Genomic DNA, 13,260 nt, shown 5'->3' with positions numbered 1-13,260 from the left:
AAACATTAGATTAAGTCAGCAGAGTACCCAGCCAGAAATAATCAGACACCCATTTTTCAAGCTAGCATATAATGTCACAAAAACCAAAACCACAGCTAAATGCAGCACTAACCTTTGATGATCTTCATCAGATGACACTCCTAGGACATTATGTTATACAATACATGCATGTTTTGTTCAATCAAGTTCATATTTATATCAAAAACCAGCTTTTTACATTAGCATGTGACTAGCATGTGACTAGCATTCCCACCGAACACTTCCGGTGAATTTACTAAATTACTCATGATAAACGTTCACAAAAAACATAACAATTATTTTAAGAATTATAGATACAGAAGTCCTTTATGCAATCGCGGTGTCCGATTTTAAAATAGCTTTTCGGTGAAAGCACATTTTGCAATATTCTGAGTAGATAGCCCGGCCATCACGGGCTAGCTATTTTGACACCCACCAAGTGTGGTACTCACCAAACTCAGATTTACTATAAGAAAAATTGGATTACCTTTGCTGTTCTTCGTCAGAATGCACTCTCAGGACTTCTACTTCAATAACAAATGTTGGTTTGGTTCCAAATAATCCATAGTTATATCCAAATAGCGGCGTTTTGTTCGTGCGTTCAAGACACTATCCGAAGGGTAAAGAAGGGTGACATGCCCGGCGCGTTTCGTGACAAAGAAATTCAAAATATTCCATTACCGTACTTCGAAGCATGTCAAACGCTGTTTAATATCAATTTTTATGCGATTTTTCTCGTAAAAAAGCGATAATATTCCGACCGGGAAACCCTGTTTTCGTTCAAAGACGAAAAAATAAAAACATGGTGTCGGCTCGTGCACGCGCCCCCAGTCTCATTGTTCTCAGATCGACCACTATCCAAATGCGCTACAGTTTTTCTGCCATGGCCTGCAAAGTCACCATTCAACGTTCTGGCGCCTTCTGAGAGCCTATGGGAGCGTTAGAAAATGTCACGTTATGCCAGAGATCCCCTGTTTTGGATAGAGACGATCAAGAAATAGTCAGAGAGAGCGCTTCATGTTTGGAATCTTCTCAGGTTTTGGCCTGCCAAATGAGTTCTGTTATACTCACAGACACCATTCAAACAGTTTTAGAAACTTTAGGGTGTTTTCTATCCAAATCAAACAATTATATGCATATTCTAGTTACTGGGCAGGAGTAGTAACCAGATTAAATCGGGTAAGTTTTTTATCCGGCCGTGTAAATACTGCCCCCTATCCCCAACAGGTTAAGGAGCCTTTAGGTCCTAGACTTGGAGCTCCAGTACCGCTTGCTGTTGGGTAGCAGAGAGAACAGTCTATAACTTGGGTGACTGGAGTCTCTGACAATTTTATGGGCTTTGCTCTGACACCGCCTATTATATAGGTCCTGGATGGCAGGAAGCTTGGCCCCAGTGATGTACTGGGCCGTTTGCACTACCCTCTGTAGTACCTTGCAGTCAGATGCCGAGCAGTTGCCATACCAGGCAGTGATATAACTGGTCAGGATGCTCTCGATGGTGCACCTTTTAGAACCTTTTGAGAATCTGGGGACCCATGCCAAATCTTTTCAGTCTCCTGAGGGGGAAAAGGTTTTCTCGTGCCCTCTTCACGACTGTCTTGGTATGTTTGGACCATGATAGTTTGTTGGTGATGTGAACACCAAGGAACTTGAAACTCGCGACCCGCTCCACTACAGCCCTGTCGATGTTAATGTGGGCCTGTTCGGCCCGCCTTTTCCTGTAATCCATGATCAGTTTCTTTGTCTTGCTCACATTGAGGGAGAGGTTGTTGTCCTGCCAGTTCTCTGACCTCCTCCCTATAGGGCGTCTCATCGATGTCGGTGATCAGTCCTACCACTGTTGTGTTGTCAGCAAAGTTAATGATGGTGTTGGAGTCGTGTTTGGCCACGCAGTCGTGGGTGATCAGGGAATACAGGAGGGGACTAAGTACACACCCCTGAGGGGCCCCAGTGTTAAAGATCAGCATGGCAGATGTGTTGTTGCCTACTCTTACCACCTGGGTGCGCCCGTCAGGAAGTCCAGGATCCAGTTGCAGAGGGAGGTGTTTAGTTCCAGGGTGATGAGCTTTATGGGCACTATGCTGTTGAACGCTGAGCTGTAGTCAATGAACAGCATTCTCACATAGGTGTTCCTTTTGTCCAGGTGGGAAAGGGCAGTGTGGAGTGTGATTGAGATTGCGTCATCTGTGCATCTGTTGGGGCGGTATGCGAATTGGAGTGGGTCTAGGGTGTCCGGGAAGATGCTGTTGATGTGAGCCATGACCAGCCTTTCAAAGCTCTTCATGGCTACCGACGTGAGTGCCACGGGGCGGTAATCATATAGGCAGGTTACCTTCGCTTCCTTAGGCACAGTGTTAATGTGTGTATGTGTTTCAGGGAGAAGGAGGAGCAGATGGGACGTGAGAGGGAGTGTCAGCGGCAGCAGACCCAGCAGGCGGAGAATGCTCTGGAACACTTTAAGAAGCAAGTAGAGATCAGCTCAGAGAAGACCTACGCTAACATGAAACTACAGGTAACATGCTGATAATATTACATGAAGCTACAGGTAACATGCTGATAATACTACATGAAGCTACAGGTAACATGCTGATAATACTACATGAAGCTACAGGTAACATGCTGATAATACTACATGAAGCTACAGGTAACATGCTGATAATACTACATGAAGCTACAGGTAACATGCTGATAATACTACATGAAGCTACAGGTAACATGCTGATAATACTACATGAAGCTACAGGTAACATGCTGATAATACTACATGAAGCTACAGGTAACATGCTGATAATACTACATGAAGCTACAGGTAACATGCTGATAATACTACATGACGCTACAGGTAACATGCTGATAATACTACATGACGCTACAGGTAACATGCTGATAATACTACATGACGCTACAGGTAACATGCTGATAATACTACATGAAACTACAGGTAACATGCTGATAATACTACATGAAACTACAGGTAACATGCTGACAATACTACAGGTAACATACTGATAATACTACATGAAACTACAGGTAACATGCTGATAATACTACAGGTAACATGCTAATAATACTACATGAAACTACAGGTAACATACTGATAATACTACATGAAACTACAGGTAACATACTGATAATACTACATGAAACTACAGGTAACATACTGATAATACTACATGAAACTACAGGTAACATACTGATAATACTACATGAAACTACAGGTAACATGCTGATAATACTACATGAAACTACAGGTAACATGCTGACAATACTACAGGTAACATACTGATAATACTACATGAAACTACAGGTAACATGCTGATAATACTACAGGTAACATGCTAATAATACTACATGAAACTACAGGTAACATACTGATAATACTACATGAAACTACAGGTAACATACTGATAATACTACATGAAACTACAGGTAACATACTGATAATACTACATGAAACTACAGGTAACATACTGATAGTACTAAACTCAGCAAAAAAAGAAACCTCTCACTGTCAACTGCGTTTATTTTCAGCAAACTTAACATGTGTAAATATTTCTATGAACATTACAAGATTCAACAACTGAGACATAAACTGAACAAGTTCCACATACATGTGACTAACAGAAATTGAATAATGTGTCCCTGAACAAAGGGGGGGTCAAAATCAAAAGTAACGGTCAGTATCTGGTGTAGCCACCAGCTGCATTAAGCACTGCAGTTCATCTCCTCCTCATGGACTGCACCAGATTTGTCAGTTCTTGCTGTGAGATGTTACCCCACTCTTCCACCAAGGCACCTGCAAGTTCCCAGACATTGCTGGGGGGAATGGCCCTAGCCCTCACCCTCCGATCCAGCACATCCCAGACGTGCTCAATGGGATTGAGATCCAGGCTCTTCGCTGGCACATTCCTGTCTTGCAGGAAATCACGCACAGAACGAGCAGTATGGCTGGTGGCATTGTCATGCTGGAGGGTCATCTCAGGATGAGCCTGCAGGAAGGGTACCACATGAAGGGAGGAGGATGTCTTCCCTGTAACGCACAGCATTGAGATTGCCTGCAATGACAACAAGCTCAGTCTGATGATGCTGTGACACACTGCCCCAGACCATGACGGACCCTCCACCTCCAAATCGATCCCGCTCCAGAGTACAGGCCTCGGTGTAACGCTCATTCCTTCGACGATAAACGCGAATCCGACCATCACCCCTGGTAAGACAAATCCGTGACTCGTCAGTGAAGAGCACTTTTTGCCAGTCCTGTCTGGTCCAGCGACGGTGGGTTTGTGCCCATAGGCGACGTTGTTGTCGGTGATGTCTGGTAAGGACCTGCCTTACAACAGGCCTACAAGCCCTCAGTCCAGCTTCTCTCAGCCTATTGCGGACAGTCTGAGCACTGATGGAGGGATTGTGCGTTCCTGGTGTAACTCAGGCAGTTGTTGTTGCCATCCTGTACCTGTCCTTCAGGTGTTATTTTCGGATATACCGATCCAGTGCAGGTTTTGTTACACGTGGTCTGCCAACTGTGAGGACGATCAGCTGTCCGTCCTGTCTCCCTGTAGTGCTGTCTTAGGCGTCTCACAGTACGGACATTGCAATTTGTCCCTGGTCATCTTTCTTTTGGTATTTTTCGGAGTCAGTAGAAAGACATCCTTTAGTGTCCTAAGTTTTCATAACTGTGACCTTAATTGCCTACCGTCTGTAAGCTGTTAGTGTCTTAACGACCGTTCCACAGGTGCATGTTCATTAATGGTTCCTTGAACAAGCATGGGAAACAGTGTATAAACCCTTTACAATGAAGATCTGTGAAGTTATTTCCATTTTTACGAATGATCTTTGAAAGACAGGGTCCTGGAAAAGGGACGTTTTGCAGTGTCCTTCCAGTTGTCTGTTTAGTGGAGTGTCCTTCCAGTTGTTGGAGGGGATGTATAATTTCTGAAGGTTTGTATTGATGTTGTCTTTGTAGTGTTTCCTTTGTCCGCCAAGGGCTCGCTGACTTTCCTTCAACTGGAAGTACATGATCTGTTTTGGGAGGCGTGAGTTGGGCATCCGGATCACATGACCTGTCCAATTAGAGTTGGGGTTGTAATATATATTTTTATTTGTATTTTATTTAACCTTTATTTAACTAGGCAAGTCAGTTAAGAACAAATTGTTATTTACAATGACGGCCTACCTGGGAACAGTGGGTTAACTGTCTTGTTCATGGGCAGAAGGACAGAGTTTTACCTTGTCAGCTTGGAGATTGGATCCATCATCCTTTCGGTTACTGGCCCAATGCTCTAACCACCTTTAGTGGTGATGCTGTTTATTTTGGCCTCCTCCAGCACGCTGGTGTTGGTTGTCAGCTTTGTAGTCCATCGTCTCTGACCCTAGCGTGCCCACTCACACACTTCCCCTGTCCCCTCTTTCCTATCTCGTCAACACAGAGAGTGGAGGCTGGATGACAAACAGACAGTGATCAAACCAAGACAATGCCGATGACTACAGGCCCGTCTCTCTCACACACACACACACACACACACACACACACACACACACACACACACACACACACACACACACACACACACACACACACACACTTCTCTGAGTTAGGGAGACACAGCCTGGCCACAGATGCACAGGGGCGCCATGCTGGCTGCACACAGATTCCTCTGTCTCTCATTCTCTCCCTCTCTTTCTCTCTCCTTCTTGCTCTCTCTCTCTCGTTCATGCTCTCTTTCTCTTTCCCTCTCTCTCATTCTCTCTCTCTCATTCCCTCTTTCTCACAGCTGATTTAAACATGTTCCTTTAAAGGCCCTCTATTTGTGATTAGCTATATTATCTTCACAGAGTGCTAGGTGGCAAAATATGAGGAAAGCAAAGAATGATTCTATGTTCCCATAAATTTCAATCTCACTCTGTGACTCTTACAGCCATATCATTTTAATGAACAATTTAAAGTGGCCTGAGTTAACAATCATACAGTGTTTAGTTCTATCACTAAAGCCCTTGACTTTGTGGAGTGGGCCAGGTGGTACTGATGTGGAGTGGGCCGGGTGGTACTGATGTGGAGTGGGCCGGGTGGTACTGATGTGGAGTGGGCCGGGTGGTACTGATGTGGAGTGGGCCGGGTGGTACTGATGTGGAGTGGGCCGGGTGGTACTGATGTGGAGTGGGCCGGGTGGTACTGATGTGGAGTGGGCCGGGTGGTATTGATGTGGAGTGGACCGGGTGGTATGGATGTGGAGTGGACCGGATGGTATTGATGTTAGATGCCGTCACAGAGGACGCGTCTCTAAACAGTGGAGTGATGGAGTAATTAGTCTATTTCACTGGGCCGCTGTTTAACACTTGGCAGAATGTGGGCTGTGGATTATTGAGAGATAACTAATCGATGCAGACTTAGCTGTAAACTATGTGAGAGAGAACTACAGAGTGTGAGCACTTCTGCGCAGAGTGTGTGTGTGGGCTTCATTGACAGAGCACGTGTTTCATTGTGAACAGTGGAGATGTTCTGCGCTAATTAGTATGTTACTGTTGGCCTTTAACATGGAACTTATTGGCATGGTGTGGGTGGGAATATCATAGAATAGACATACAGTAGGCCTAACTGACAGCACCATGGGCAGTCACACTCCTCCTCTTCCCCCTATCCTTCTCTCTCCTTTTACTCTCCTCCTCCTCTCCCCAGCGATCCCCTGGACTCCCGATCTTCCATCTCTCTCTATCCTCGTCTCACATCAAAGTCATGAGAGAGCATCAATCTTCTCTGCATCCTCCCCCCTCTCGCTTTTTCTCTCATCCATCTCTCTACATCTCTTTCTATCTCCATTTTGCCCTATCTTTAAGAATATAAGAAAGCATCTTAAGTCTGTCCTCTGTCTGTCCTCTGTCTGTCCTCTGTCTGTCTCTCTGTCTGTCTCTCTGTCTGTCTCTCTGTCTGTCTCTCTGTCTGTCTCTCTGTCTGTCTCTGTGTGAGTGTTATGTTGGTGTTAAACTGTATCGATAGGGTTGTGTCTAAATGGATTACTGCTCATGTTAAAAGCTTGCACTCTGCTGGATGCCGTTTAAAGAAAATTAACTGCCCTATTGTGAGTGTAGAATATAAAGACACACCGCACCATGTGGAACAGAAACTGTCGCTCATCAAAGGATGTTTTCACATAATAACAGGATTAATCACAACGTATTGCCATAGTGCCATTCTCTCACCTGTCTGTAGATAAGTCATTGGGAAAGATTCCATCTCTCCTTTTCTATGTAAATGACAGTTGTCTGTGCCAGGATGTCACCGAGTAACCTCTTTCATTACTTTCATTACATCTTTCATTACATTAGGTTTCTCTCGCCCTCTCTGTGCATGGAACATATGTTGCTATTGTCATTGAGAATCACAGAGTGATCTTTCTCTCCCTCCTTCTGTAGATGGATAAGGTGGAGGAGGATCTGACCCGCTCCAAGTCCCTAAGAGAGAAACAGGCCAAGGAGTTCTCCTACCAAGTGGAGGAGCTCAAACAGAAATACGAACAGCAGGTCAGTGGGAGAGAGGGGGACTTGATACTGTTATGTTTTTGCCCAAAAATGTCTTGTTTAAACTTTAAGCATTTCCTATAATTTTGGGATTAATACAGTGTATTTGAATATGGGGACATTCTGACATCATCCTCTACATGAGCCATCTATATTGCCTCATCACAAAAGACACAGATGATATTCAACAGAGATTTGTGGTCTTAATCAACTATTAAACCCCCAATGGAAAACTCTGATTCAATCTCTGTTTGGCTCATACCATCAGTTTATCATCCAGCCCCATCAGTTTCCTCTGATTAGAAATCTACAAACCATTTTCCTTTTCTATTGAAATCTAAATCACTGATATAAAGTCTACTTTTATGAGGAGAAAATTCAATTAAACCACTGGAATGTCCATTATCTGGTGGAAATGATGGGATTGTATGAAGAATTGGAGCTTGAAGGCATCTAACACAAACCATACCCTTTTATTGCTGCTCAGTTTAGCCTCTTTGGAATCATGAAGTTAACCTCAAAGGGATCAGTCCCCCCCCCGCGGGACGGTTGAGCTAATGTGATTAGAACGACGTAAGTAACAAGAACATTTCCCAGGACATAGACGTTTTATGTGGGCAGAAAGCTTAAATTCTTGTTAATCTAACTACGCTATCCAATTTACAGTAGCTATTACAGTGAAAAAATACCATGCTACTGTTTGAGGAGAGTGCACAAAAAAAAACTTATCACAGCAACTGGTTTGATACATTCACCTCTGAAGGTAAATAATGTACTTACATTCAGTAATCTTACTCTAATTTGTCATCCTGAGGGTCCCAGAGATAAAATGAAGCATAGTTTTGTTTGGTAAAATGTATTTTTATATTCAAATATAGAAACTGGGTTCTACATTTTAAACCCCTGCTGTGTCTACCGCCCCCCATCTAGATGTGTGAAGGTTAGTGTCTTTTCTGTAGGGAAGCTAATTATCCATCATTTATGACCTTCCTGGGAGTGTGTAAACATATTTTTTATTACAATATCATTTGTGTATGTTCTCTATAGTTATGTACTTCAAAATGTATCAATTGACCAATTCGGCACATTTAGGCAGACTTGATACAACATTTTTAACAGAAATGCAATGATTCATTGGATCAGTCTAAAACTTTGCACATACACTGCTGCCATCTAGTGGCCACAATCTAAATTGCGCCTAGACTCCTATGTGATATACATTTACATTTTAGTAATTTAGCAGACGCTCTTATCCAGAGCGACTTACAGTAGTGAATGCATACATTTCATTAAAAGAAATTCCGTACTGGTCCCCCGTGGGAATCGAACCCACAACCCTGGCGTTGCAAACGCCATGCTCTACCAACTGAGCCACACGGGACCACGTGCATTTCAAAGATGATGGAACCAAAAAAATTGGAAGCGCATGTTTTTTTCTTTGTATTCTCTTTTACCAGATCTAATGTGTTATATTCTCCAACATTAATTTCACATTTCCACAAACTTCAAAGTGTTTCCTTTCAAATGGTATCAAGAATATGCATATCCTTGCTTCAGGTCCTGAGCTACAGGCAGTTAGATTTGGGTATGTCATTTTAGACAAAAATTGAAAAAAAGGGTCCGATCCATTTAACTACCATGCAAATGGGTGCCATTGGTTGAAACGACTAAACACACAGACCTTTACATGTTTACATAGCATACTGTACACTGAGTGTATAAAACATTACGAACAGACCTAATATTGAGTTGCACCCCCTTTTGGCCTCAGAACAGCCTCAATTTGTCAGGGCATTGACTCTACAAGGTGTCGAAAGCTTTCCACAAGGATGCTGGTCCCTGTTGACTCCAATGCTTTCCACAGTTGTGTCAAGTTGGCTGGATATACAGTGAGGGGGAAAAAGTATTTGATCCCCTGCTGATTTTGTACGTTTGCCCACCGACAAATAAATGATCAGTTTATAATTTTAATGGTAGGTTTATTTGAACAGTGAGAGACAGAATAACAACAAAAGAATCCAGAAAAACGCATGTCAAAAATGTTATAAATTGATTTGCATTTTAATGAGGGAAATAAGTATTTGACCCCTCTGCAAAACATGACTTAGTACTTAGTGGCAAAACCCTTGTTGGCAATCACAGAGGTCAGACGTTTCTTGTAGTTGGCCACCAGGTTTGCACACATCTCAGGAGGGATTTTGTCCCACTCCTCTTTGCAGATCTTCTCCAAGTCATTAAGGTTTCGAGGCTGACGTTTGGCAACTCGAACCTTCAGCTCCCTCCACAGATTTTCTATGGGATTAAGGTCTGGAGACTGGCTAGGCCACTCCAGGACCTTAATGTGCTTCTTCTTGAGCTTCTCCTTTGTTGCCTTGGCCGTGTGTTTTGGGTCATTGTCATGCTGGAATACCCATCCACGACCCATTTTCAATGCCCTGGCTGAGGGAAGGAGGTTCTCACCCAAGATTTGATGGTACATGGCCCCGTCCATCGTCCCTTTGATGCGGTGAAGTTGTCCTGTCCCCTTAGCAGAAAAACACCCCAAAGCATAATGTTTCCACCTCCATGTTTGACGGTGGGGATGGTGTTCTTGGGGTCATAGGCAGCATTCCTCCTCCAAACACGGCGAGTTGAGTTGATGCCAAAGAGCTCCATTTTGGTCTCATCTGACCACAACACTTTCACCCAGTTGTCCTCTGAATCATTCAGATGTTCATTGGCAAACTTCAGACGGGCATATATATGTGCTTTCTTGAGCAGGAGGACCTTGCGGGCGCTGCAGGATTTCAGTCCTTCACGGCGTAGTGTGTTACCAATTGTTTTCTTGGTGACTATGGTCCCAGCTGCCTTGAGATCATTGACAAGATCCTCCCGTGTAGTTCTGGGCTGATTCCTCACCGTTCTCATGGTCATTGCAACTCCACGAGGTGAGATCTTGCATGGAGCCCCAGGCCGAGGGAGATTGACAGTTCTTTTGTGTTTCTTCCATTTGTGAATAATCGCACCAACTGTTGTCACCTTCTCACCAAGCTGCTTGGCGATGGTCTTATAGCCCATTCCAGCCTTGTGTAGGTCTACAATCTTGTCCCTGACATCCTTGGAGAGCTCTTTGGTCTTGGCCATGGTGGAGAGTTTGGAATCTGATTGATTGATTGCTTCTGTGGACAGTTGTCTTTTATACAGGTAACAAACTGAGATTAGGAGCACTCCCTTTAAGAGTGTGCTCCTAATCTCAGTTCGTTACCTGTATAAAAGACACCTGGGAGCCAGAAATCTTTCTGATTGAGAGGGGATCAAATACTTATTTCCCTCATTAAAATGCAAATCAATTTATAACATTTTTGACATGCGCTTTTCTGGATTTTTTTCTTATTCTGTCTCTCATTGTTGAAATAAACCTATCATTAAAATTATAGACTGATCATTTATTTGTCAGTGGGCAAACGTACAAAATCAGCAGGGGATCAAATACTTTTTTCCCTCACTGTACTTTGGGTGGTGGACCATTGTTGATACACACGGGAAACTGTTGAGTGTGAAAAACCCAGCAGTGTTGCAGTTCTTGACACAAACCGGTGCACCTGGCACCTACTACCATACCCTGTTCAAAGGCACTTCAATATTTTGTCTTGCCCATTCACCCTCTGAATGACACTCATACACAATCCATGTGTCAGTTTTCTCAAGGCTTAAAAATCCTTCTTTAAGCTGTCTCCTCCCCTTCATCTACACTGATTGAAGTGGATTTAACAGGTGGCATCAATAAGGGATCATAGCTTTCACCTGGATTCACCTGATCAGTCTATGTCATGGAAAGAGCAAGTGTTTGTAATGTTTTGTACACTAATTGTATGTGGGACATTCTGAAATCCATTTGAGTGAGTTTTTAAAAAGTATTATATTTAGTAATTTTTTATTCCTCTATTGCCTCATCACAAAAGACACAGATGATATTCAACAGAGATTTGTGGTCTTAATCAACTATTAAACCCCCAATGGAAAACTCTGATTCAATCTCTGTTTGGCTCATACCATCAGTTTATCATCCAGCCCCATCAGTTTCCTCTGATTAGAAATCTCCAAACCATTTTCCTTTTCTATTGAAATCTAACTCACTGATATACCGTCTACTTTTAAGAGGAGAAAATTCAATTAACCCACTGGAATGTCCATTATCTGGTGGAAATGATGGGATTGTAAGAAGAATTGGAGACACCATTCCCCTTAGTTGCTGTTCAATTTAGCCTCTTTGGAGCTGCGAAGTTAACTACCATGCCAAGAGGTGTCATCGGTTGAAACTACTAAACACACACTGAGACCATTACCTGTTTACAAAGCATACTGTATATGTAGCCTATGTTTTAACTTGGTGTATGAGTTGAAAAACACATGTTTTTAATATCACCTTTGTGTCGGCTACTATGTCCAATGAGAAATATTCGGTATTGTTGTGAGCCAACCTCATCTCTGTGACACTAGAGAGTCCACTCATTCTCACTGTATCCAGTCACTAACTAGGGTATCATCTGTGATTACAGTGTGTGTCAAAGACATGGTTGATTTCCCGAGCCCTTTATAAAACACGTCTATCTCATCACCTGCCGCCTAGTAACCATCCCAACTCTCATTCCTCACACGCAGACAGACTAGCGGTGCGTGTCAATCGCTCCAGATGTTTTGGAGTGGATATGAGAGCAATGTTTTGGTGGCAAATAGAGTAATGGTTTTCCGTTTCCGATTTGGTCCGTGGTGGAATCATCGGTTTGAGGTTGCCCCTTTCCTAATAATCTCTCCATACAGGGGTTATTGAAGTTTGAATTTAATCGTATCGTGAATTCTCCTTTTATTTATTTAAAATCCACATAAAATGCCCATTAAATTGGAGTTAAAGTGAGGAGCAGAAGTGGAGCTCAATTGAAGATCTGAAAGTGTTTTCACAGGACGCATTGTTGTAGTGACAATTGCGTTTCAGTCCTACCATTAAATAGTTTGTGTTTGTCGTCAAAAGCAGGTTTTTATCCTAGTTGTAATATTCCATTGTTTGTGTGTCAGTGTTGCTGAATCTGAAACATCTGAAAGTGTTTACCGGTATGTAAATATCATAATCCCTTTTAAATGGAGAACAGTATGTGACAGAAGGTGTCAAAGACAATTAGCAGAGTTCTGAAAATATTTAAGTGAAGATAATCAACACTAACCAAGGGAAGGAAATGAAAGAAAGGCAAAGACACAGTTGACAATCGCATCGTTAGGCATCTATTTCATACTATAAGCATTTACTAGCGATTAACCGAGAGAAACATCTTTCTGTCCCAGTACATCAGCCCTCTGTGCTAATGCCACGTTTGGTGTCACTCATCGGTGACATCCACCTCAGAGATAGAGAGAGCAGAGAGAGAGCAGAGAGAGAGAGAGACTCGTGTCTGTGTATTTTGCAATTGCGTGTTCCCTTGTAGTGAGATTGGTGTCTCGGGGTCACCATGTCAAGTTTGCCCATTGAGCCAATCACAAAGGGACATTCCACTGAGGTCACATCAGTGAGAGTTTTAGAAGAGGATCCATGTATAGAGGAGTTGTTTCCCTCTGACCTCCGGGTCATTAGGACGTCACGCCGGCCCTTCACAGCCCTGCTCCTTGACGTTGAACTGACGTAGGGAGGTCATAAGGCTGTTATAGATGGTGTCGTAACCCCCAGACCCCACGGAAACCCCTAATCTGTCCTGCTCCTCA

At 43.1% G+C, this 13,260-nt stretch overlaps 1 protein-coding gene and 1 non-coding gene across 2 annotated transcripts in view; one reads left to right on the top strand and one right to left on the bottom strand.

Moving 5' to 3' along the window:
* Positions 1 to 13,260, top strand: part of cep112 (centrosomal protein 112) — a 194,617-nt gene that overhangs the window by 88,104 nt on the left and 93,253 nt on the right. Inside the window, exons 18-19 of the mRNA XM_045720003.2 lie at positions 2,395 to 2,530; positions 7,426 to 7,533. Of these exons, the coding sequence (XP_045575959.2) occupies positions 2,395 to 2,530; positions 7,426 to 7,533 (244 nt within the window). The remainder of the gene's footprint in view (positions 1 to 2,394; positions 2,531 to 7,425; positions 7,534 to 13,260) is intronic.
* trnaa-ugc (transfer RNA alanine (anticodon UGC)) lies at positions 8,838 to 8,913 on the bottom strand. Its single transcript has one exon. It is a non-coding gene; the product is annotated as a tRNA-Ala (tRNA).

The sequence above is a fragment of the Salmo salar genome, chromosome 06, assembly GCF_965601325.2.
Source record: "Salmo salar chromosome 06, fSalSal1, whole genome shotgun sequence".
NCBI classification, from domain to species: Eukaryota; Metazoa; Chordata; class Actinopteri; order Salmoniformes; family Salmonidae; genus Salmo; species Salmo salar.
This window is presented reverse-complemented; position numbering and strand designations above follow the sequence as displayed.